General features: G+C 35.1%; 2 protein-coding genes across 3 annotated transcripts in view; both read right to left on the bottom strand.

Moving 5' to 3' along the window:
* Positions 1–5,226, bottom strand: part of LOC131538819 (NACHT, LRR and PYD domains-containing protein 14-like) — a 16,173-nt gene extending 10,947 nt beyond the window's left edge. Inside the window, exon 1 of one of the 2 annotated variants that reach the window (XM_058772971.1) lies at positions 4,097–5,226. In XM_058772971.1, coding sequence (XP_058628954.1) covers positions 4,097–5,016 — 920 coding nt within the window. In that variant the 5' untranslated portion in view covers positions 5,017–5,226. The remainder of the gene's footprint in view (positions 1–4,096) is intronic. The other variant, XM_058772965.1, reaches the window with a different exon arrangement.
* On the bottom strand, positions 5,045–27,527 carry LOC131536249 (NACHT, LRR and PYD domains-containing protein 3-like). Its single transcript, XM_058769060.1, has 4 exons — positions 27,479–27,527; positions 7,005–7,139; positions 5,310–6,056; positions 5,045–5,066 (listed from the first exon to the last, which is right to left on the bottom strand). Exons 2-4 carry the CDS (start codon positions 7,052–7,054, stop codon positions 5,045–5,047), a joined length of 819 nt encoding a protein of 272 aa, XP_058625043.1. The 5' UTR covers positions 7,055–7,139; positions 27,479–27,527.

Genomic DNA, 27,527 nt, shown 5'->3' with positions numbered 1-27,527 from the left:
TTTGTTTAAGTATGCAAAGTTTACAGATAATCATAGTTATGGGTTTTTCTTTTTCCTCAGCATTTGATTAGACACTGTTTAATAGACTGCATTCACACTAATGAACAGATCTATTTCCACATATCAGATGTTTTGTCCTGCTCTGAAAACACAACTGACTGTCAGGGACGGATTATGATGCAGCGGTGCCCTGGGCACGGACTGATTAAAGGCTCTCTCTCTAATAAGTGCGTTAGACTGCATTAATAACTGTGTTAGTCTGCATGGCTCAAGCTTCTGTTATTAGCTCTAAAATTACGTTTTGGAAATTGCAATGGAAGGTTTATGAGATGTGCAAGAAATTAGCTATTTCCATGGACCCCCCCCCCGCCCTCCCACCAATAAACAATCAAATTTATTTTTTAAATTAGGAGGACAAGCACAGTGTTTCATTAGTGAATGAATCTGCGTCTTTGAATGATTCGGAGAGTCTAGGTGCGTTTACATGGAGTATTGTAATCGGTTTAAAAGTCCAAACCGAATGAAAATGCTCCATATAAACACCTCAATCAGAATAAAAATGTCCAAACCGAATGAAATTGTAATCGGTTTGAGAGGGGTGGGATAAACCTTTCTATAAACCAAACAAAATTAAAATCCTGCCATGTAAACGTGTTACACCGATTACTTTGCGTCTCAGCACGTCAAGAGGTCGGGTCGTCAGAATGTGAACGTGATGTCGGTGACGCAGTACTTTATGTGATTTGGGGACACCACACTACAGCAGAGACTGGGTAATAGTGGATAGAAGTTAATATTTCAAAGATACAGTTAAAAACACATTAGAATGGAGAACGCTGTGTTATGAACTATCTGCTCTCATGTCCGGAGTGAAAAACATCCGAAATGAAGTGCCATTCTCTGCTTTTCAGCTTAAACAACACGATGATAGTGAAAGTATAGCTCAATGAAAATAACCAACTTGACCAACATTTGCCTTTGTTGTCATTTGTATTTATTTGTTACAGATTCATAATTTCTGATCTGCTTGAATTTATAAGTGCTCACACCATGAATATTGTAGGAAAACGCGTTTGGAAATGTTATGTGTGAGACTCTCCGTGTTCATAAAGCAACGCTCCTTTGATTCATTGTTCAGCAACTCTTTTGAAGAAATTGTGTATTTGTTCTATTTAAGTACAGTAAAACTTTTTAATATCAGAATACAATTCATTTCAGAGCTGCATTACAGAGGGTCGTAGTCTTTGATCCTTTAATGCTTTAACATTAATAAATTAGGGCGATATGATGATATGTGTTGATCAGCTGGCTGAGATCAAGCTATATTGTGTTTATTATTTTATCTGGTATATATATCTGTGCAAGTTATTGTAACGTCTGTTTAGGATCAGTGATGGCTGATTACACTTTGTTTTAAAAAACCCTTTTAGCCTTTTTACATTTGCATATAAATTACTGACCTGGCCTCAGCGTTTACATTTATATGGGTACTAAATTGCAGATGGTCTTTATCACTATCAAAAGGATGCTAAACAGATCGACTCTAGGTGTCGTTATCAAGCTTCAAACACATTCCACAGAAGGGGGGGTGACCCCCCGTGCCAGGGACCAGACCAGTTGTCTGTCTCCACAATTTCCAATACACGTCACACACACACCTAAAGACATTTTCTCTATTTAGGCCATTTTAGGCTTCTTCTTGAGACGAACACACTCCAAACTCTCCTCTTGAGTTTAACCTTCCGGCAGTGTTTACGTTCAAGTAACTTTGTGGATTTGCCGTGGACTTCTTCAACTCACAGAAAGAAATCATCGAGAACCTCATCTACCGCATCAAGACTCTTATTCAGCAACAAACCAATGCAAGTAACCATTTACAACTGATTAGATGCGTGTTTAAGTTTGAACCCCTTTTAAGGTGAATTGTGTCTTTGATGATTCTCATTTTAGGTTGTGGTTAATTGATGTGAAATACTGCCATTCTTTGCTCTTCTCTCTCTTTTCCTTACTTTCCTTCATTCTATATATATGTTTTGCTTAGTTTGTTTGTATGTTAGTTATAGTTTTATCTATTAAATCCCTTATATTCACAATTGATTGTCTCTGTGTTCCGCTCACAATTCAAAGTCACTGAATGTTGCTACTTGTTACGTGCTAAACTACTGCTAGCACTGTATAAGTAGGAAGGCTATTGTTCCTTGGCCAGGAAAATAATCTTCCTAGAAATGATAAATAATTATATTGTCTGCTCGGTGGACGGACAGATCAAATAATTGTAATATCGATTCTGCTACAGTTAATTCTAAGATCTAATCTAAATATTTATTATTAATTATAACCAGTTATAATTAGTTATAAATAATTCCCTTTTTAAGCTAATTTGCTACATTATTAGAAATGAGAAATCAGTTTGGTTCTGTGTGTGTTACGATAGAAGACGGCCGTAATGTGATCGTGTTCTGGCCACATGACTCAGCGCTCAAATGAACATATTAGTCCGTTTAACAAGTGCAAGCAGCTATTAAAAATATTAACGCTAATACGGGTGTTTTTCCTCCGGTGATTGTTTGTTTGTTTGTGTGTTTTTTGTCATAGGCTACTTAGCGTGTCCCAGAATTTAAAGCGCCGGGACATGTAAACACCATATCGGATTAGATAACGTCTCATGTGAACAGTCCACCGAATCTTTTAATCGGAATGATTTTAATCGGAATGACAAAAAAAGTGTACATGTAAACATGGCTAGTGATTAATAACCCATTCATAACTACAGCAGCTTCGTTACTGAATGAATGAATGAATGAATGAATGAATGAATGAATGACGCCTGGCTCATTAAGACAGTGACTTGCTGTCACCTATTGCTGGTTTTATTTTTAAATCTACAAGTAGCCTATCACTTCCATTTGCCATCATTTATTGCTTTATTTATTATATGAATAATACACTTAATGGAATGTTAAGAATATGGCATAAAACATGACATACAATTAATAAGGATAGAAAATCTTTGCCTCTATGAAGGTAAAAAATGCACCTGTAAATCAATAAAAAAAATACCTTAAAGTTTCACTTTAGTAGCAACAACGACTTTCTAAAGTTGTTCTGAATTATGAATCAAAGCCTGATCATATTATTAACATCTTAACTGTCACTATTAGTCCTGCATAGATTCAGTCTTCCACATATTCTGCTTATTGTGAATATAATTCATCACTTTTGGACGCTGCAAAGCTAAACTGCAGCTTATTTCTGTGTTTGGAGACTAATGTTGTGAATCAGGGCTTGTTCTCTGCAGTCTTTCACAGAAATGTGTCACATCTGAGTTTGAGTCATTTCCTCAAAAGATTAACATGTAAATGGATATATGACACATATCTCATTAAAAGACAAAACTTAGGTTACGTTGTGCTGAATAATTTATGTACCTGTCATGTACAAATTAATTTTTGAAATAAATTTGATCACAAAGCTGACAGAGTAAATATTAATTTCAAAAACTAGACCTATATCACTCATAATATTCCCATTCACAGTAATCCACATTTTCTATTGTTTTATTTATTTTATGGCATAATGCAGACCTCTTTAAATGTATAATAATGTAAAATACTGGCGAGTGCTGTACAGTAAAGAGTAAACACACTTCAAGCACTGCCTTCACTGTAATAGTTCACTGTAACAGCAGTCAAACAGCTGGAACATAAGCATTTATGATCAATAATTACTGAAGATTAAAGGTTATAATGATATATTATTATTGCTATTAATATTTCCAGTAATGTATGTCAGTATTTTATCTTCATTCACAGTGAAAATGTCTGAATTGCAGCTTCACTGATCAATGGTGTCGACCGTCCCTTTGCTCCACCTGCTGCTGATTTAATGAACGAGTTTCTCGTGTGACTGGGTTGTGTTTACCGCGGTGATAACAGACATTTTACTCCACTATCTACTGTATTAAAAACACCTGTCGTGACTCCTTTAAGATTCTGGCCTGTTATTTAGGAGAAAATCTCTCATTCAGGAACATTTATTATAAAGGTGTCAGATTCATTATTAAATATGATAGTTTAGTTAATGATTAAACACTCACAGAGCTTTTCTGCAGTTGATCACAGCTGGTATCAGTCTTCTTCTGCCCTCATCTGATGTGTTGTATTTCTTGAGCTCAAACTCATCCAGCGGCTCCTCTGACATCTGAAGCATGTAGGTGATTGTAGAGCAGTGAGCAGGAGAGAGTTTCTCTGAGTGTTTGTCTGATTTCACAAACTCCTGAATCTCTCTGGACAGAGTCTGATCTTTCACTTCCAGCAGACAGAGGAACAGATTGATGGATTGACCAGCTGAGAGAGGATGACTACCCTTGATCATCTGTTTAATGTACAGTGTGGTTCTGCTGATGGTCTCTGAGCTGTTCTCTGTGTGTGTCAGTAGATCCTGTAAGAGTCTCTGATTGGACTCCAGTGAGACGCCCAGCAGGAACCGCAGGAACAGATCCAGACGTCCATTCTCACTCTCAAGGGCTATATCTACTGCTGATGTTAGTAGATCATGCAAAGTATCAGACACATGGTTATCATATCTATATTTATAGTCATGTTTATTTGTTATTGCACCTGGAAACTGTCCAAACAGAGGGTCTTTGTAAATTCTTAAATCACGCAGTGGTTCATTGTTCTTCGTTAAATAGCAGTAAAGCAGATAGAAAGCAGCGAGAAACTCCTGAACGCTCAGATGAATGAAGCTGTAGACTGTCCTCTGATGAATCACAGATTCCTGCTTAAAGATCTCAGTGCAAATCCCAGAATACACTGAGGCGTCAGTGACGTCTACGCCGCTCTCAATCAGGTCCTCCTCATAGAACATCACATTGCCCTTCATCAGCTGTTTGAAAGCCACTTCAGCAAGTTTCACAATCACTTCTCTGTTGGACTGCAGGAGTTTCTCTGGATCTCTCTCTTCATACTTCTGGTTCCTCATGTTGATCTGAATCAGCAGGAAGTGGATGTACATTTCAGTCAGAGTTTGAGGATTTCTGCACTCAGATCTTCTTCCAGGAGCTTCTGAAGCACAGTGGATGAGATCCAGCAGAAGACGGGATGTGGCACATGATGTGGAGGCTTCTTGCTCTTCTGATGTGTGAGATGATTCTGCTGGCTTGATGCTGGTCACTGATTCTCTTCCTGAAATATTCCTCCTTCTGAGGCTCAGTGAATCCCTGAATTTCTGTCAGACGGTTGATGTATTTGGAGGATCTGATTGGCTGCTGCTGGTCTGGAGGTGATCCAGATGAGAGCAGAGGAAGCAGCTCTCCTTTCATGAGCTTTGACATCAACACACCCACTGATGAAGTCTCAGTCACATCACAAACTTTCTGAGCGTCTGAAAACATCAGCGTGATTCTGCTTTCATCCAGACCATCAAAGATGAACACAACTTTACACTCCTCATAAATCTTTGAGTCCAGATCTTGAAGTTCAGGATGAAAGTCCAGCAGAAGTCTGTGAAGACTGTACTGATGATCTCGGATCAAGTTCAGCTCTCGAAATGGAAGCACAAACATGAAATCTACATCCTGATTGGCTTTTCCCTCGGCCCAGTCCAGAATGAACTTCTGCACAGAGACGGTTTTTCCGATTCCAGCGATGCCTTTAGTAAGAACAGTCTTGATCTGGTCTTTCTCCTCACATCCTGGTTCAGCTGAGGCTTTAAAGATGTCATTGCAGTAGATTGGAGTGTCTTGTGAGTGTTGTGTTCTGGCTGTTTTCTCCATCTGTAAAACCTCATGTTCTTCATTCACTCCTTCACTCTCTCCCTCTATGATGTAGAGCTGTGTGTAGATCCTGTTCAGGAGGCTTTCATTCTCCTGGAGGTTCAGTCCCTCAAATAATCTCTCATACTTGTTCTTCATGCTGGTTTTGAGCTGGTCTTTGACTCTCTGTAGTTCATCATTCACTGGTTGATCATGTTTATTCAGAGACGCTGTAACGCTCGTGTTGTTCAGACAGAAGACAGAGGCTCCTCCAGAGATGCTTCGCTCTCCATCTGCTCTGCTGAAATATCACAAGAACAACTGATTACACATATCTGAAAATAAAGGATGCTTAAATTAAAATCTAGATCGATAGAGATGTCTTGTATTTTCGGTATAATTTCAGTTTATCTGCGAAGTAATATGTATTGTATAATAAATATATTATATGTTAAAGGAACACTCCACTTTTTTTGGAAATAGGCTCATTCTCCAACTCCCCCAGAGTTAATAAGTTGAGTTTTACCGTTTTTGAATCCATTCAGCCGATCTCTGGGTCTGGCGATAGCACTTTTAGCATAGCTTAGCATAGATCATTGAATCCGATTAGACCAGTAGCATCGCGTTCAAAAATGACCAAAGAGTTTCGATATTTGTCCTATTTAAAACTTGACTCTTCTGTAGTTATATCGTGTACTAAGACCGGCAGAAAATGAAAAGTTGCGATTTTCTAGGCTGATATGATTAAGAACTATACTCTCATTCCGGCGTAATAATCAAGGAACTTTGCTGCCGTACCATGGCCGCAGCAGGCGCAGTGATATTACGCAGCGCCTGAAAGTAGTCCCCAGCTATATTATAACTAGGTACCTAGCTGGGGACTAAAAATGTAAAATCGCAACTTTTCATTTTCTGCCGGTCCACTGCTGCACACGTGTCATGATATCCATACAGAGACAGAATCAAACCTCTGTGACGATACATCATTGTATCGATGCTCCGAACACAGCTCTACAGTCTGTGGTTCACTAATAGTGGAAACACACTCTTGTTCTGGTTTGTGGATCAGTGTGTGTCTGAATCTGCTGCTGTTGCTCAGTGTGTGTTTCTCTGATTGAACATGTTGAAGCAGCACTTGTCGACTCGTGGAGCGTCTGAGAAATGATGAACTGTGATCCGGTGATTGTTCACGCTGGTCAGTGTTTATCAGCGCAGCATGAATTGACCTGAACACTGGATTATATCTCACCTGGGGTCAGAGGTCACTGGATCATTACTGAAATTAAGAGGACGACCCATGGATGCGTCACTCTTCAGAGACACACAGCTGTGATCAGGAGATGAAGATCTCTCTGTTCTCCATGATGACAAACTGACTTCACACCTGCATATGGAGACATAAGAGCACAAATGACACATAAGATTGTGATGATTATTGCAGTAAATCTTAACGCTACACACGATGAGATTGAAGAGAATGTGGAGCTGCAGCAGGATCCTTTTCTTCTGAATCATAAAGTGCTGGTTTACTGACTGTAGTGAAGAAGATCTGAAGAGTGATCCTCATGAGCATCGTCAGTATCTGAGCTCACTGATGCTCTTGTGTCTTACTGAACATATTTGACTTCAGCAGCAGGAGAAAAGCATCCATCTGTTCAGAGCTTGATGTGTGTAACGTGACGTCACTGACACACATCAACTAACTGATCATGACATCTGATGAGGAGCATTTTCAGAGCTGATGTTTCATTGTTGAAGCGCTTCTGAAAACCCCTCAAATCTCACACATGCAGCACATTATATTTCTGCTGCTCTTCCTCCACAATGAGTTTCACCAAACAAACCAGATCAGTCAAACTATTAATAACACAAATCAGGCAGTGATTCATATCACGATCATCAGTGTAACTGGAGAGAGCGAAAGAGAAACTGGACAAGAGCCGCTTCAATATTTAATATTTGAAAAAGTTAAATAATGCACACTTATGCAACCATATTACTGCAAGTCTTTATTTTATGTTTTCCCTCCTAAAAGTTTATAAGTTATCTGGGCCTCATCATATAAATATCACAAACCAGACACTTTAATAAGGGTTTATAGGGTTTTATAGCAGAAATACATTTGTGACTCGTGCTGGCAAAATGAGTCCCAATCAGCAAATTTTCTAAAATTGTTTGTGTTATTTTCACATTCTCCATTACAAAAACTTCAAAATGACGTATGATTTGTTGGATTTGTACAAAAATCGACTGAGCTACACCTGTTTGAAGTTGATAGAGTCAGCAATGACAATTTAGAGAAAAAAGGCCTAGTTTTCTGAAGGTTCAAAAACAAAATCACCAAACAATTGTACCTTAAAATCTCTGGTAACACAACATTCAGCACACACCAATCTATAGACAATATAGCTATTTTTTGTTATTTAATCTGTGTTATTAAAAATAAGAACAAACATGCAAATATTGGAACAAATATAAGAAACAAATTAAATTAACAGTGCTTTACATTTTTCATTTCACATCTAAACAGAATCATTCAAGTAATAAAAACAAATAATCAGATGTAAAAATCTCTGTATAGTCTTTAGTGTATTCATTACAAATACATCAGTTCAGTCAAGATCAGCGAGTGATTTCCTCTTGTCTTTCATTGTTATATTAACATTAATGCGGCAGACGACCTGTATATTAAGATCTGCTGCACTGCACGGATCTAATATAATGTTACACATCTGATGTCTTTGTGTGTGTGCTTCAGATGTGTCGGTCAGAGCCAGGAAGATCCTTCTCGTCGATTATTGCTCTTAACCTTCTGCTAGATCTGCTGTTCATTTGGGAGTCACACTTGTGTTGTTCACGGTTAAAACTGACCAAAGGCCATGAACGTGTAATCATTTGATTCTTTTGTGAAATGAACAGGCCTACACTGTACTTCATTTCAAAAATGTTTTTTCTTTAATATTTTATTTATATTTAAATACATTTATTTATAAATATTAGCATTTTGAGTGTATTTCATTAATATATACATATATAATATTAATATTCAATTATGGACTACAATATATATATATATATATGGTGCGTGATTTTGCCAAGTAAGACATGTTCCTGGATCAACATCTTTTGTTGATCCTGGATCGACATTATTGTCCAAAAATATAGACTTAACCCAATCTCTACCCCTAAACCTAACCCTACCCATAATTTATTCCTAAAATCAGTGAGAAATGATAGCTGATTAACAAGGGTGTCGAAGCACCTAACCCTGATCATAAGCCTAAAACTTACATTTCCTGAAAAGTTATCCCTCAATTCTGATTGGTTGATTGGAATGACGTTCCAGGATCAACAAAGATGTTGATCCAGGAACATGTTGTACTTGGTGAAATCACGCTCACCAATGCGGTCAGTTAAAAATAGAGCAAAAGTATTTAAAATCCAATGAATTGAGGCAGATTTCTTCCACCTTGTGGACAAAAAAAATTAAAATAATAATCTGTAATACCATGCTGTAAGTCACATAGTGACTGCCATAAAAGTCACAGAGTTTCATACCAGTAGCATTTTTTTTTTTAATTTCCAAACATTATTTTTTTTTTTGGTCTAAAATGACTGAACAACACCAGAGGATTAATAACTCTTTTAACATCAATTAAGTCCCGCACTTTATTTTCTGACTCCTGCATGTTCCTTTCAAAACCAAAACATCAGACGCAAGTGCTTTGCTTTCCACGGACAAACTTTACAAAACAAAGGAAAGATTTGGCAGATCCCTCAGAAACCGTACCAATAAAGATCATTTTAGATCTTTAATTAATATTTGGAGCATGGGATCGCTAGACTAGAGCTTAATGAACTCATTTGTGTGAAAATCTCAAATTCAACCTAAATTGACATTTTTCACTTGTTTCCCCTGTTTTTTCCTGTAACGTAGCCCGTGCGCATTCACACTCATTCTTCCAGCACAGCTCACTGTAGCCATGTCAGAATCAAACTATCACTAAACCTGATCACCGCGGCCTACAGAAGAGATATATTTCATATTTACATGTTTACATCTTTGTGTAGCCCGATCCATAGATGACAGCGAAGTACATTTATCTCAACAGTGAAGTGAGCTTGATGCATTCCTTGTGTAAACCACAGTAATTATCATTAGCTAAAATAATAAAACACCTTCATTATTTGAAATAAATGTTCACGTAAATTAAAATATAAAACTAAAACTTATAGCCAGTTATAGCCAATTTAAAACTGAAATAAAATGACAAAAACAACAAAATTCTATGGAAATGTCCATTTTTCTGTCCTAGCCTTTACAGAAATATTATACTTGAAAAACACTTTAGGGTTACAATTTCTTTATATTTTAAAATGAAACACTGTGTTATTTGAATAATTACACCTTCTTGAGCCATCAATGTGGCAATATTTGTTTTAATTAATTATAAAGAATTCCAAACACCACAAAACTGCTCGTCCCGCAGCCATGTACAGCGGAAAGTGCTTTATTTTGAGGTCAAAACAGGTTTTTCTACCATTTAACATACAATAATGTATTCATAACTATCAAATATATGATGTGAATGACATAAAAAAAAATGCTGAATAAATATTATAAAATATATAATGAAAACAGTGGTCCCCTGAAGTTGTGTCACTGTTTAACAAAAGTCTTTATTTTGTAATAAAATCACACTGATGACATCACCTGACTTCCTTCTTCCTGTTTCCTGAAGATCTGTGACGAAAGGCCCATGTTTAGTCAACTGTCTCTTTTCAGTTATCAGAAATTCTCATTTATCTCATGATTTCATATGAAGCTTTAGTTGATGTCACTGGTGTGACCTATTTATTGTCAGGGAATTGTAAAAATAATAAAAATGGATTAAACTACTTAATTTAGTGAGTATACCATGATTGACAACATGTGGCTTGATATCTTGCAGCAGACTTTTTATAAAATGCATTTTTCATGAAAATTGTGTTACTTTATGAGTACCACCAGTGAAGATCAGTGTATCAGGTCTAATGTATGTTACTGTACTGTTTTTTCTGTCACATTAAATAAAACACAATCTACTTATTTCGTGCATTGTCATTATTTTTCTGTAATTCTGACTATATGTGCTCAAAAAAAAATAAAAAAATCGAGAAATAATATTTCATAAAAACGTTTAATATTGCTAAAGAAGGTAACACCAGTGACAAAAAAATTGTGCATGTGGTCTTGAAATAATTGCACAAAAAAGTAAGTTATTGCACTAAATAAATAAATAAGCTGTCATTTATATGTATTCATGAAGTCAAAAGGTAATCTAATAATGTGGTCTAAGTTTAAATGTTAAAAAAGAAATACATTTTAAAACATCTTGCCGTACCAAAAGTGGACGTTTCTGTAGAATGACCCTTAAATTTATCCTGAATTTACAAAAATCAATATAAATGAACATAAAAATAAACAATTACTCAAGACTGCACAATAACACAATAACACACCATCAACCTTCACCTCCAAGTGAATCTCACAGCAGACTGGAAGATGTGTATTCAGATATTAAACCCGCTCCTGATGGAAAACCACAGATAAAAAGTCAGAAAAGTGCCGTGTGCCACACATTTCTTGCACTTTGTGGGCGACGAGGCTGTAAAAGTTTACAATACTCTTGAATTTCAAAACACAAAATCGATGTGTTCAAGCATAAGTTCAACAACTATCGAGAACCGAGAAAAAACTCGAGGCTCGAACACCATCAGAGAATATATCACTAAACATAACGACTGCGATCTATTTCATATTTAACTGTTTACATCTTTGTATAATTTAGACTGTAATGAATCCGTAAATTAATCTCAACTAAAAGCAGAATCCACACAGCAAAAAATCCAGAGTGAAATTAACTCTCCTGGGAGTACATGTGAGACCACACTCAAGAGTGTGAAAGTGTTAAAATAACAGTGTTAAATTAACACTGAAGCAGAGTTAAAGTTAATGAGATAATTAAGTGATTCATTGTAGTGATGATTGACCATTATTGAAGACACCTGATGTTAACGAGCAGAATCACCAAAGGAGAAAATCTAAATTTTTATGTCACCATTATAGTGGTCAGCGTTTGCTTTAGTTGGGCTCTTGACCCTTATCTTTTTAATGTTGTATTTTATTTGGTTGTTGTAACTGGATTACAACAGACAGACAAGCAACAAGAAAAAGGAAAAAAAAAAAAAATTGTATATTATTTTTTCTAAATCTCTGAGTTAGATTTACATTGTTGATTATAGTAGTCCTGTGATTCATTAGCATAGGATTTCTAGCATGTTCAATACAATCAGAGGGATTTTTTAAAAAGGTGTTTGTTCAAAAATCTTTGAAAAGAGTCTTTTATTTAGACACACAAACGTCAAGAATCAACCTGTGAATCTCAACAACGGTGACAATCAAAAAAGCATGTTGCAGTGCATTCTGGGTGCCACCAATCAAAATTCATCCATGGCTCCCATGATGCATTGCGGCATGAATGAATTATGAGCTGAATTGTCTTAGTAATTTCTTTTATTCTTACTATTTTATTTTAGTTTTTTATGTGACTTTTAGTAGCTTGTTTTCTAATGTTTAGAGTTGATCCGTTTTTCTGACTATGCTGTTTGTCACCGTTGTTGAGGTTCATACGCTGATTCTTGATGTCTGTGTGCGCCTAGAAGAATGACTTTTTTTTTTCTGAACAATTTTCAAGAAATCCTTTTAATAATTGGATACTGTAGAGTCACAGGGCTGTTAAGATCAACAAGGTAAATCTGACTTTTTTAGGTTCAGGCTCTTAATGAGTTTGGTGATTCAGATTAAATGATTATGTGATAACATAACCAACATCACATGAACAGTTTTTTTTTTTTCATTTCTTGTCTGTCTGATATAACTCAGCTACAACAACCAAACAAATTCTAACTTTGAAACTGTAAGGGTCAAGAGCCCAACTAAAGCAAACGCTGACCACTATAATGGTGACATGAAAATTTCGATTTTCTCCTTTGGTGATTCTGCTCGTTAACATCAGGTGTCTTCGATAATGGTCAATCATCACTTAATTAATCACTTAATTATCTCATTAACTTTAACTCTGCTTCAGTGTTAATTTAACACTGTTATTTTAACACTTTCACACTCTTGAGTGTGGTCTCACATGTACTCCCAGGAGAGCTCATTTCACTCTGGATTTTTTGCTGTGCATAGAGCTCGATATCATTATAATCCTGAAGATGAATTTGTTCATTTCTACATGCATCACAACTCCATAAAATGGCGGATAACTTTTGAAGCTTAACGTTTAAAGATCGAGTTTTCAAAGATATAGGATTATCAAGGGTTTGTTGATCTTCCTCTGATAAATGTGGTAAATCACACAAAAGCTTTCGGTTTGACACACAGGACGGAGGAGCCCCGAGTGAAAGTGCGCATGCGCAGGATAGTGATGGGCGCAGAACTGCTTCGTGAAGATTCGAATCTTTAGTGAATCATTTGTTTTGAAACAGTGGTTCAGAGCGCGCGAATCAAACTGACAAATAAGTCACGTGATTTCAGTAAAGGAGGCTTCATTACGTCATAACTGTTTCTAAATCAATAGACCAATTTCATGTAGACGTCACAGTTACGTCACTCGCAGCTGCGTGCGCATTGTGGTGGCAGAAACACACGGTAACAAGCGGAGTGAAACGGGAAAGATCCACACAGAATAAGAGATAAAATGTACTGTTGTGCCTTTGGATGTCACAATCGGAATGCAAATAATTTTTTATAGAATACTGTCGTCAAAAACGCCATTTGAAGCTAAACGCAGACGTTTAAACAGACAGACTAATGAATGAAACCTGCTATGATTACTCTACTTTTAAAGCATAAATTTGATTTAAACAATTGGTCAATACAGTTCATAGGGTACATATTATATTTGTCCTACATTTACAGCATGAAATAGTATTTAAACCTATACCAATTTACATCACGTTACCTATTTTATCCCGCAATTCTTTTTTGAGACTTTTTTTTTTTCAACTTTATATTTCGTATTTCGGACTTTATAACTCGACAATAGCGAGTTTGTCCATTCTGAGGGGGAAAAAGCCAGATGTGTGGGATATAACTCAAAAGAGAGAATGACCAGTTGATTTTTCTTATCAGACTTGTGAGATATAATCTCGGAATTGCAAGAATAAAGTCAGAATTTAGAAATATTGAAATTTAAATTTGAACGCTGCTGCCACTGCCAGACAAAATAAATAAATAATAAATAAAACAAATAAATAAACAATGACAGCTGTGGTTAAACGAGATAAAGAGCGGACTGGTCAGAAACAATCATCAGAAAAGCTCACGTTTGCAGCGCACACTTCTTATCAGAAAAGGTTCAATAAAGTATTGTCTTTTGTTGTTATGGGCACGTCTAAAAACTTCTTATGGATCTCAGTACTATGTCGTGCATGAAATAATGTCTGCGTGCATGTGTGTAAAACAACAAACTGACGATTTATATGCTTAATCATGTGTAATTGTATATACATTGTTATGATTAATTGTGGCTGGAATAATAATGTAGCTGTAAAAATAGTTGCCTGCTTCATAGATACACGGTGAGTTTGTCTTTACTACACGTTAGATGTGAGTCACTCAAGCGGAGGTAATCCTGTCAGATCGTCCATCCTTAAAGTGAGTACAGGTCGGCCAATTTCGTCCGTTAAAGTTAACCTTTTCAAATAACGCAGTCCCGGACAGTATGCAGGTAAAATCGGAATTTCTCAAGTTATTGTTAAAAAAACAAGCTAACAGACTTCATAGCTAGCGTTAGTGAAGCGGTCAGTGGGATCCACCACCGAAGCTCCGCCCACAGAAAAACGTCACAATGTTTACTAAAAGGAAATTGGTCTATAGTATTAGGTTGTCATCATTGAGAAGGTGCCTATAATCAATAATATCAAGAATAATACGAATATTATTACATATATGTCTCTCTTTCATGAAACCAGACTGAGAATCCAACACTAATGTTACCTGCTGGACAAAATAAGAGAAACTATTTGGCATCAGTGTTTAATAAAGTTATTTCTCTGTCCAAGAGAAGCAGGTTCTTTATAGATTCATTAAACATAACTAAAATAAAAGAGGAAAGGACATCTCTGAAAGTTTTTAAAAAATCATTGGTAAGACTATCATTGCCAGGAGATTTCTTGTCCTTGAGTCTCTTAATATTGTTAATAGTTTCTGTAATACTAAGCTCTTTTCTCACAAATGTTACCAAATTCATCGTTAACAAAGGTGTTATTATCTATGTTTTCTAAAAATGATTCCATTAAGGAATAAATACGATCGTTAATGTAAAGATTTGTTTAGAAATGTGATTATAACCCCAGACAGCTCTGTTAGCATGATTCAGGGGCTTCTGGGAGATTTCTTCTTTCTGGGGGTTTTACACAAGGTTTCCTGATCTATCCTTTTCTTTTTTCTTTCTTTTTTCTCGCAATGTAATTTTTTTCAAGGTATCAACATTTTTGGGAATGAATTAAATATTAGTCAGCTGGCTGATGACATAACTCTCTTTTATTTTTAAATGCTGCAAAGCAATCAGTAATTTAAATAATTTATCTGAGGAATCTGGTCTCAAGCTTAATTTGAGCAAATGTGAGATATTTCCACTTTACTTTAAAGAAACTGATGGAGTCCCAGTTAAAGAGCTAGTAATGTATCTTGGAGTAAAACTCTTACCGTGCTTCTCTTGATTTTAATCTGATTCTCCACGGGACAAAAAGAAAGTTTGATTCTTGATCACAGAGAGATTTGTCTGTTTATGATCGTGTATTATTGTCTTAATCTGAGGGTTTCTCAAGACCTGCATATTCCTCCCAAACACTATTTGATCCCAAGACATTTACTAAAGAGTTTGACAAGTTATTATTTCATTTTGTTTGGAAAAACAAACCTCATTATTTCAAGAAAGTGTATCACTCACCAGAAAAACACTCTGTTTCTAAGACAGTGGTTTGAATCTAATATATTATTAATTGGTCAGTTATTGAATTCTGACGGTCAGCTTTTGAGTTTTAATGAACTCTGTCTTAAATTTAAATGTCACATTTCTGTTAAAGATTATTCTATTGTCATGAATTATATTTCTGTAAAAGTTCTGTCTCTGTTCAGAAATCATGACTCTTGGTGTAACACAGAAGTAAAGTTTCATTTTTAGATCAATTTGATTTACTTCATGATGACTGCAGTAACCTGTGATTAGATCTTAGTTTGTTAATATCTCTTCTCCTCCATCTAAATGTGTTTATATGTGTGTTAATATGATTCCTTCATTTGAGCGGACATATTTTTGAAGACTTATTGTGTTACAAATAAAACCAGAGAAGTGTTCTTCAAAATTGCTCACAGAATATATCCTGCTAAAGAAACATCAGAGCGTTTTCATCTGGATATAGATTACAGCTGCTCTTTCTGTCATTGTAAAAAAAGAGTTTATTTTTTAATGTCCTTATTCATCTTTGTTTTGGTCTGAAATGTCACAATTTCTAAATATTAAAATGAACTGCATCCTAGTCTTAAATTTATCATTTGTTTTACTTCATTCAAATGAATATGACTTTTCTAAAAGGAAAATATTTATTATTGATCTATCTTTGTTATTAGTAAAATTTCATATTCATCAAACTAAATGGAGTAACTTAAAACCCAATTTTGCTCGTTTTAAAACAGCCTTTAAAGCTTATTTAGAATCTATAAAGTCTGTAAAAATGGTAAAGCCTGAAGAACTGTGTCTCTGCTGAATGAATTCAACACATGCTTGTGATGCCTTTTATTTATTTTATTGTTATTCTGTTTTATTATTATCTTATTCTTTTTTATTTTATTAAAATTGTTTCCATTTGTACTTACAAAATGTGTAAATATGAGAAATATGTCAAGAACTTGCTATTGAATTTTGTAATTTTGAAAGTTCAATAAAAAATAAGAAGAAATGTTTCGAGATGTAAGTGGTTGGTCGCTGGGGGCCGATCTCTGTGAACCCGTGAATCACCTCCAGCAGCAAAACACTGAACCAGCGTCTTTACCTGATCTCAGATCAGTTTCATCAATTTGTAGACATTTTTAAGAGACATTTGTGTAAATAAAAGGATGAGAAGTAGTTAATAGTCTCTTTCTGGCCTCTATATACAGCGGGTGAAATAAGTATTGAACACGTCACCATTTTTCTCAGTAAATATATTTCTAAAGCTGCTGTTGACATGAGATTTTCACCAGATGTCGGTAACAACCCAAATAATCCATACATACAAAGAAAACAAACCAAATAAGTTCAGAAATGAAGTTCTGTGTAATAAAATAGACTTGACACAGGGATAAAGTACTGAACTACTGAAATGTATTTAATACTTGGTACACAGTAAAATCCCCAGTGTTAAATCAACACTGCTCAGAGTGTATTTGGTCCCACTCCAAATAGTGTTAAAGTAACACTGAAGCAGAGTTAAAGCTAATGAGATAATTATGTGATTAATTAAGTGCTGATTGAGCATTAGTGATGAACACCTGCTGTTAACAAGCAGAATCACTGAAAGAAAATAGAAACACAAGAACTACAACTCACTTCAGCCACAGCCTTTGATAAAATCAACTGAAATAAAAGACATTAAATCTCTGAAGGTCTCAGCAGAGGAGGATTAAACAACTCCACAAACAGCATCACCAGCTCCACTTATTATTGACTTTATTTCTGTCAGATGACTACAGAAGCTCTTATTGAAAATTATCAGAGGTTTAAACATTGATGCTTCATTGGTCAAAAGCAATGCCACCATCATGGAGATGAGTGTTTACTTTGGTTAGGCTCTTGCCACTTGACTTGCTGTGCTAGTTTTTTCTTTGCAACAATGCATATGTAGTTGTAAAGGAGAAAGATCAGTGCTTTACACTGAGCACATAGTAGATGCTTCTGTGTGTTGAGACAATCATTGTGAGCTGGCCAGACTTTACGCTTTTTTTTTTCCTTTGGATTTTTGCAACTAACTTGCTGATGTTACAGTATGAGAAAACATTGCAGCCAACAGTTATCGTGAACGCTTAAATTTAATTTGAACAAATTTATTTTTTGAACAACTGTATCGTATAGACAAACACAGACATCAAGAACCAGCATATGAATCTCAACAATGGTGACAATCAACAAAATTCTTCAAGCTGCAATGCATGCTGGGTAACACCATAGTAAAAACTCCCACCATGCACTGCAGTATAAATATTTATTGTCACCACTGTTGAGGATCATATGATAAGTGTTCATGTCTAAAAGCTTGACCTGAAACTCCTCAACTTTTTGAAATGTTACGGTCCTATATGTTTAATACAGAGCTCAAAATTATTGTAGAAATATGATAATTATATATCCAGCAACACATGATATTATTTATATATAAGCTTACATATTTTCTTGGCTGCTTTTTAGTTGATGAATTTAAGTCAATAATCAAAGAGCAAGCAAGAGAAACCACTTTGTGTTGGTTAGTCATGTCTTTGATAAGCAGAAAGTGTAATCTGCTACATTAAGCTTCTGTTTCAGCAATGTTCAAGTGTTTGCAGTGAAACACTATTGCAATTAATTAGAAGCAAAATTATTTAAAAGTTCTACAAGGGTCAAGAGCCCAACTACAGCAAACACCAACCTCCATGATGGTGGCATCATTTTTTGACCAATAAAACATTATCTAAACCTTAGTTAATTCTCAATAAGATCTTCTGTAGATGTCTGACAGAAATAAAGTGAGTCTGGTTATTAATGAGTGAAGCTGGTGATGCTGTTTGTGGAGTTGTTTAATCATCCTCTGCTTGTTAACAACAGCTGTTCATCACTAATGCTCAATCATCATTTAATTAATTACTTAATTATCTCATTAGCTTTAACTCTGCTTCTGTGTTACTTTAACACTATTTGGAGTGGGACCAAATACACTCTGAGCAGTGTTGATTTAACACTGGGGATTTTACTGTGTACAAAAGGCTTTGTATGTAACGAGAGCTTCAGGACGCTCCTGCAGGAGAAACTAGCCGCATGCATTGCTCAGCTGTGATTTAGTCTTCAGATCTTGAAGGATCTGTGGGTCTCTTCTATGAACTCTGACCTTTAGTTCTTATTTTCTATTGGATTGAAGTCAGGTGATTGGCTGGCCGTTCTAGCAGCTTTATTTTCTTTCTATGCTTTCTATGTCTTTTTGCACCTCCCTTTTTTCCATGTGTTCAATATTTTTCTGTCATTACATTTTATTACACATAACTTAATTTCTGAACTTATTTGTTTTCTTTTCTTTGTATGTATAGTATGTATGTGTTTGTATGTTACCGAAACTCCTAGGCAGGAGGGCTATTAAAATAGTGCAGTTTTGTATGTAATGGCAAAGTGATTATTTTGTTTCGTTTTTTTATTAAGTTAATTTAGAAAAACGTTTGGAGCATTTTTTTGTTCGTAAAATAAGTTGTTTCTTTCTTAACCCCTTAACTGTCACCCACAGTTTTGAACAGAGACATTATAGTGCACTATCCAAACTTAATTTTTTATAATTCATGAATGAAAATATTTTGTAACATGATTTTAATGTACCATTTACATGGTAATGCAATGTCTGATTTTAAAATGGGTTTCAAAGGATGAATTTCGAAATTTTAAGTTTTCTACTGATAAATAATTTCTTATGATTTCTAATTCGTGATAGAGAAAAAGGCAACTAAGAAGACTTTCTGTGACAAAGGTCAGAATTCATGTCATGATGTAGATTTTTTTCAGGTGCACTCTTGTCATAAACAGAGGTGTCAAATCCAGGGTCAGAAAGTAAAAGTCCTGCCATGTGTTTATTCCACCCATGAACTCAGCAGCTGATTTCACCAGAGGAGGAACCAACTCATTCCTTTCAAGTCACAAGCAAGTTTCGAGTCAAATCCCAAGACCTCAATGAGTTGAGGTAATTAAGAGATAATTGAGAGACTAATTAAATGATGATTGTGCATTAGTGATGAACACCTGCTGTTACTGTGAATCACAGAGGATCAGATGTTGATGTTTTATTGGTTAAAATGATACCACCATCATGTAGATCAGTGTTTGCTTTAGTTGGGCTCTTGACCCTTGACTCCTGTGTTAGATCTCTCTGTAGCAATGCATGTGCTGTTGTAAAGCGGAGAGATCAGTGCTGTGCAGTGAGCAACTGTTAGTTGTTTTCATATGATGAGGTAATCATCAGGTGCTTACCTGTTTGCATCCAATATACTGTGTGTGTATATATATATATATATATACACACATACAACATTTTTCATTTTTTTAATTTATGTTCTGCTTTTGAATAAACAACTCTGTGAAACCACAGTACGCAATGAATTTACTGCTGTAGCAGTTATAGAGAAAGAATTTTAAATCTAATGCATTTAAATATTTAAACTCCAGTCCTACTCAGACACACACAGACATCAAGAACCAGCGTATGAATCTCAACAATGGTGACAATCAACAAAATGCTTCATGCTGCAATGCATGCTGGGTAACACCACAGTATGAATAATTATTGTCACCACTGTTGAGGATCGTATGATAAGTGTTCATGTCTAAAAGCCTGAGCAATATAATTCTTAATTTTTCCAATATTTAATATTACGATGGCATTTGTTTAATAGTAAATTCCTGCAGTTCTGTAACAGCTGAACGTCAGTAAATAAACCAAAGAGAGACACCTTCATGATGTTCATTCAAGTGACATAAAAGCCAAAAGTGTAAGCTCATCTGCTTCCTCAAGCTTTTAATTCAGCAATGTGCAAATGTTTGTTGTGAAGCAATATTGCAATTGCTTAAAAGCAATCCATTCTCAGTTACTAAAAGGGTCAAGAGCCCAACTAAAGCAAACACTGATCTCCATGATGGTGGCATCATTTTAACCAATAAAACATCAACATCTGATCCTCTGTAATTCTCAATAACAGCAGGTGTTCATCACTAATGCACAATCAACATTTAATTAGTCTCTCAATTATCTCTTAATTACCTCAACTCGTTGAGGTCTTGGGATTTGACTCGAAACTTGCTTGTGACTTGAAAGGAATGAGTTGGTTCCTCCTCTGGTGAAATCAGCTGCTGAGTTCATGGGTGGAATAAACACATGGCAGGACTTTTACTTTCTGACCCTGGATTTGACACCTCTGGTCATAAATTAATCTATTACTTTTCCTACATAATTTTTTAACAGAAAAAGTGGTAAATTACCTATTTAGGAGTCTTAGACCTTTCCAACGATATATAGTTTGTCATGATTAGATTAGGATTTAATTGTAAAATAGTGAAGTAAAGGTAGGCGTCCCACAGGGTGGACGGTGACAGTTAAGAGGTTAAAGTAACGTCCAAGCGGCCAGCGACAGACCGGCAGGCTGATCATAGCCTACACTGTAAAAAAAAAATCTTAATTTTATGGAAAATAACAGATTTTTTTCAGGTTGTTTTCTTTTATTTTGATTTGCCGTTAAAACTCTGTAAAATTATCTCTGAATTAACTACTTGGCTGTTATTTTAAGGATTATGACATTAATGACAAATTACAATAATTCACGTTTTTAATACAGAAAAACTATTGTATTTTTATACAGTACATTTTCTGTTTTCTTAAATTACAAACAAATGTATGTAAAATTACAAAAATACTCTGTAATTAATAAAATAACAAAACCGTTAGATGATAAAATGGTCAAATGACTGGCAGCACAGGGTGCCAAACAAAAACATAAAATTAAAGTAAAATCTCCTTATTTAAACAGGCTGACAACACTGTTAATTTACAGGCATTTCCTAAATTATTAAAATCAAACACCTTCACTGTAAAATTAACTAACTAATTAATTAATTAATTAAAGTCACATGACTGGCAGCAACAGAACATGAAACACTAACAGATCTAGATCTCAGCATCTTCACTTATTACAAACCAGTCTCACTTTATTTCATACAAAACTTCTCATTGAGAATAAACAGAGGTTTAGATGTTGATGTTTTATTGAAAATAAAAAAGTTTGAAGTCACCATTGTGGAGATAATTGTTTGCTTTAGTTGGGCTTCTGACTCTTCACTTTATAACATCAGCTTTTCTCTGGCTGCTGTAACTTTGTTCTTCTAAAGCACATTTGTTACAGCAAAAATTACTAAAGAAACATTTGATCAGTTAAACCTGGTTACTTATTGATGATGAGTTAGTCATCATATAATAGCCTGATCACATCATGAGTACTGTGTCTCCGAATATGTAATTTTTATTTTTTTTTAATACAGCAGTCTTGTGATGTTATGACAGCCAGAGATTCAGCTTTTTTTTTAATCATTATATAGAAAGTGTCTTGATTGGAGGCTTTTTGATTCACAGAAACATCAAGAATCAGCACATGAATCTCAACAATGGTGACAATCAACAAAAAGCTTGTTTTGTGATGATCAGAGCTGATCTGAATATTTTGTAGATTGTTACCATTGTTGAGGTTCATATGCAGATTATTGATGTCTGTGACTCTACATGCTCTTATCTAAATCATTTCTTCAAAATACCATACAAACCTTCAAAATACCAAAGCAGGGCTACATTTCAAGCAATAAAATTGCAAGACTATAACAAAATGAAACTAATAAATTTAACATGTTCAGACATTTCTGATGAGGCTAGTGAGTTAGTGTACACAAGAGATCGTCATCAGTACACAAACCACTTCATCTGATCAGAATTTTTCTTGTAGGTTTTGCTGTAACAAATATGCTTTAGAAACGCACAGTTATAGCAGCAAGAGAAAAAAAAATACTGTTAAAGAGTGAAGGGTCAGAAGCACAACTAAAGCAAATGTTTATCTCCACAACGGTGACTTCAAACTTACACTCAAAAAAATGATTCTTGGCGCAATGTTTTATTAATTATTTGCATCTATTTGATTTTATTTAAATCATCATTTGTTTTTATGTATGTACTCTGATTACTTAGAATCAATGTAAATCTGTTAACTGTCAAAACTATTAGATTTAATCAGTTGAAAATTATGAATAGGGTTTAAATAAAGCTGGCTCTGAAACAATTCAGATCCAATTAGTTAAATTGCATGAGATTGGTTTACATAAATGGAATCGTTTACCATCCTCCAGTCAGTAGGTGGCAGTACTGCACACTGACGTGTCTAAAGCGGCTTTGGTAATGCACGTGCAAATTTTAAAAAAAGCACCATTTTGCATTGGAGCAGCCTGGATCATAATCTATTTGCAAGGTAAGATATATCTTATCTGTACTCAGTGTATATTATTTGATTTTAATCGTTTCTCATTGCATCGATAGATGCTGTTTTTCACTCGATGCCTGAACAAAACTTAATGAAACACAATACATCACAGTAAGTTTTGTTGCTTGTGATATGAAACAAAGTGTCAGATTTCAGATTCTGTCAATTGTATCACTAAAGTTAAACAGTAAATACAGTTTTGGTGTTAAATGTAACGTGAAGGATCATTTTAGCGCCTCAGTACAAGCAGCAGTGCAGAGCTCACATGAACCGATCATCTCTTCCTCTTTACTTCTAGTTACCGCAGCAAATAAACATGAACAATCATCAGAAGGTGTTGAAAGAAACAGAATCACATCTCATGTAATCGCTCAGAGTTTAAAGACGTCAAAGAAGCAGCTTGTAAACAATGTCACAGAAAAGCCATTGAGTGAGTATAAACGCTAAGCTTGTCACTTAACTAGAAAAAGAAATAAATATAAAGGATTTTTGACAGGGTTTACCGTATAGTTGCAGCATTAGTTGAGCGATATTTTTAACTCAGCTTTAGCTTTATGTCTGAGTAAATCAGTGACTAATGTTGTGTTTTTGGGATCTTCTTGTTCTGCATGTTTGAGATTGAAGACTAAAATCAACTGCAATTACATCCCGAGGAGCCCAAGTATCTACCTCAATGAAGACATGGAGACACTCATTAAAGAATATGTGGTAAGTGTATGTCAACCTGCTCTTTTTACATTATGTCTTATGGATATATTTGCATTGATAGTTATGTTAATTTTCTTATTGGCATCACAGTTTCGCATTTGATAAAACTCACTATCTCTTAGTAAAGGTAACTAGAAGTTAGTATGAAAACATGAGTATTGGTAACTGTTTTACAAGTTCAGTCAACTTAAAGATTTAAGATTTAAGTACATTGAATTCAAAACTATTTTCTTAAGCTTGTTCTCTACAGTTAATTTGAGAAATAATAGCACATTTTGCAGCTGTTACAAATTATGACAATGCAGAGTAAAGTTTAAGTACAAATAATTAGAAAGAAAGATTGATTAATACATTTTTAAAAAATGGTGTTTTCTTGTAAAATGTACTCAATGTTTAATGCTTTTTTTTTTTTTTTAATGCAGTGCAAGAGATATCAAGCCACTTGACCGTCCTGAAACAACACGAGTGCTCATGTTTTTAAGCTTGGCTGTGTACAGTTCCATCAGAATTATCTTCTCTTTAAGGTAGTATAGTTCAAAATAACTGGCTATACATTTAATTCTTATTTTATACTGCCAGGCCAAAAAAGGTCGCTGTCTGGATTTAAATGAGTAAATACTTGATACTTAAGGATTGACTTACTGATTACTTGACGTGATTAATATGTTTCTAGCATGTTGTGTGTTTGGCAACAATTCTTTTAGCCCTAAATGATGCAGTGTGTAGCATTTTATTTCTCAAACAACCAGGTCAGAAGTCGTACCCATGTCTATATTCCAGTATAACAATGTCAAGATTCATCAGGCTCAAACTATGAAAGATCGTCCACCACAGAGTCCTGACCTAATCCCTATTAGTCTTTAGGATGTGCTGGAGTCGACTTCACATAGCCTGTCCGAAAAGGAGTTGCACACTCTAGTATTTCATTGGACCACCTATAGCTTTCATAACATTGTGCTTTGTTGTGGCATTGTTTAAACAACATTATGCAACATCACAACACTTATTTCCATCAAGAGTTGCATTTTTGTTTTTGGATCTTGTATTGACAATGGGAGAGTCTAGCCGCTCTGTAAAGTGGACTCCAGCACATCCTCAAGACGTTCAGTAGAGTTAAGCTCAGGACTGCTGATCAATTCATATATGAAAATGATTCCTTGTACTCACTGAACCACTATTTCACAAATTGAGCCTGATGAATTTTGTTATTGTCATGCTGGAATGTGTACATTGGTACATCCTCCGACATGGTTGTTTAAGAAATGAAAAGCTACACACTGCATCAGTTTGGGTTAAAAGAATTATTGCCAAAATACAACAAGCCGGAAGCATAACAATCACTGCCATAATCATCCAATTCTAGACTCTTCAGTATTTGCTTATTTAAATCTGAACGGTGACTTTTTTATTTTATTTTTTGACCAGGCAGTGTACATTTGAATGAGTCTACAAATCCAAAATGTCAGAGTTTGTAAACAATGTGCCCTTAATATGTCTGAATATGACACTGTGACTGGCATTGGAGCACGACTCATTCTCTCTGTTTATCCTCAGGACTGTGAAAGAGCAGAGGCTGAGTCTGGAGTTGCACGGACAACAGTGGGCATGTACATCATTCGTTCAGAGGGTGCTGGTGTTGGTCCTGGAGACCCACCTACGGATGTTGGTGTGGAAGTTCTGCAGGGTCACTCTTGGGTGTTTGATGCTTTTTGGACTGATTCATGTGCTTAACTGAAGCTACGCAACGGAACACGTTTGAAGAAAATTCTGGATGCAACCAAGCTGTCACCAAAGAACTCTTTAAGTAATGACAATTGAGATGAGATGCAATTTTTGAGACGTAAAATTTTTGTAGTAGAGTCCATTTAAGTGTTAAAAGTTTAAAATGTAGATGTAGAATGTTCCATTCGTACTCACGTACTCTTAACGTGTAATTGAATATGCATGGAAAGTGTGGTGGTGAGCCTTATGGCATTTTTTCTGACCATTATCCTATTGTTCTAAATAATTGCATGTCACAGATTTTTGTTTAAATGTTAGTACAATGTAAGCAGTGCTGTTATCATTGATTTACCTCATGTATCTGTCTACCTCAAATTTGCACAGTTCTTGAGGAAACTGGTCTTATTTCTGCACTGTTAAAAATTAAAATTGTTATTTTTAAAATTGTTAAAATTGTTATTTTTCTGTTAAAGTGTTTTTTTTTTTTTTTGCATTTATTTCTGCTGTATGCTTGATTGTGGCAAAAACGTTTGAAAATAGTGTTTAACCTTAATGTGCAAATAAATATGAAGTCACTTTTTGTTTCTTGTAGCACACAAGTGTATGAACACTGTAGTATGTCTTGCTCGCTCATATATAGCCAGATGCTTTGAAGCATTAATAAATTGATATAATGTAACAGGGTGGTCTTGCTGTTCTTTTTTTGTGTGTGTTGTAGTTATATTTTGTTGTAGCACAGTGTGATTGGGTTTATTGATACAAATTATGTAAATGTGATGCATTTTAAGTACATTGGGTTTATTACCTAATAATACATATACATGTTTCTTATGCATTTAAAACAAATTGTATTTATTGGTACTATAACATAAGTCTTTGTAAGAGCCATAATGTCTGTTGTAATTCTGTTTTTTGACCACTGGGTGGAGTGTGGACCTTAATGAGTATATAGGTAGGCAAAGAGTAAGAAAGTCAGGTGTGTAATTAGAGGGAAGCACAACATTTTTTGACTGTGTCTGGAGGTAAATATGGAAAGGCATCGGATGGGGTTTTATGTGCACTGTGCAGAGGAGCTGTGAGTTGAAATGACCTGTACGAGCTGTGTGATGAATAAATCTGGTAAAGCAGTATTTGGAGGACGATTTTTCTTGTTTGGATCTCACGCGTCAGAAACCCCCCTACAACACCTCAAGTGACAAAATGGCTATTTATGTCACTATAGTCTTATTACTTACTTGTTTAATTTACATAAGGTTGGCATATTTGCGTCACATAAAGTTTATTAATTTGTTTAAGTTAAAAATATGTAATCAAAATGGTTGGAACTTTTATATGCAATTGAAATACATAAATCTTAAGAATTGGGCATAAATATTGTTTTGAGTGTATGTATGCATGCATGTATGTATGTAACGAGCTCCTTAAAAAAACACAACTTCCTTGTGTGTCTGCGCACACCTGGCGAATAAAGCTGATTCTGATTCTGATGTAGAGATTCATATCTCATGATTCAGTATCAGAACTGGAAAGAGTGTAAGTGATTTTTGACTCCATTAAAGACAAACTGGACGATATATAATATCGGGAAAAGATCAATTCTGCGCGCTTATGCAAACATGTTATTGTTATAGTCTTTTAATTGATGTTTTCCCCTCATAAAAGATTATTAGGACTCTACTTTTATTAAAATTAACCAAGTATAGTAACACATAATTAGTTCATGAAATCCACGGGTAAAAGCACACACAGAGCTCAATAGCATGGTAAAATCTAATGTTTTCTGTGGTATTTGTGCGGTTAACGCGGTTCCGTTATATTTCCTTCACTTTCGATGCGATCCGCTTCATGAGCGTCAGTTTGTGTTCTTTTCAGTGAACAACAGCAGAGTTACGATCTTATAAATACACTGAACATCATATAACAACATGACACGATATTAAATAAAGCCTGATCACTGAACTCACCGTCAAATATGATCCTTTATGAAGGTTTTTAACTTCCGGCGTCTTCTCG

Source organism: Onychostoma macrolepis, chromosome 01 (genome assembly GCF_012432095.1).
Source record: "Onychostoma macrolepis isolate SWU-2019 chromosome 01, ASM1243209v1, whole genome shotgun sequence".
Lineage (NCBI taxonomy): Eukaryota > Metazoa > Chordata > Actinopteri > Cypriniformes > Cyprinidae > Onychostoma > Onychostoma macrolepis.
The sequence above is the reverse complement of the archived record's forward strand: the minus strand, read 5'-3'. Positions and strand labels throughout refer to the sequence as shown.

What these genes read in the sequence shown, in the direction of transcription:
- LOC131536249 (XM_058769060.1), bottom strand. Translation starts at nt 7,054, where the DNA reads ATGGGTCGTCCTCTTAATTTCAGTAATGATCCAGTGACCTCTGACCCC. An exon ending in CCAGTGACCTCTGACCCCAG is followed by an intron (nt 6,057 to 7,004) that starts GTGAGATATAAT and finishes GTGATATTTCAG; the next exon opens with CAGAGCAGATGGAGAGCGAA. An exon ending in AAGCTCATGAAAGGAGAGCT is followed by an intron (nt 5,067 to 5,309) that starts GCTTCCTCTGCT and finishes ACTGTGCTTCAG; the next exon opens with AAGCTCCTGGAAGAAGATCT.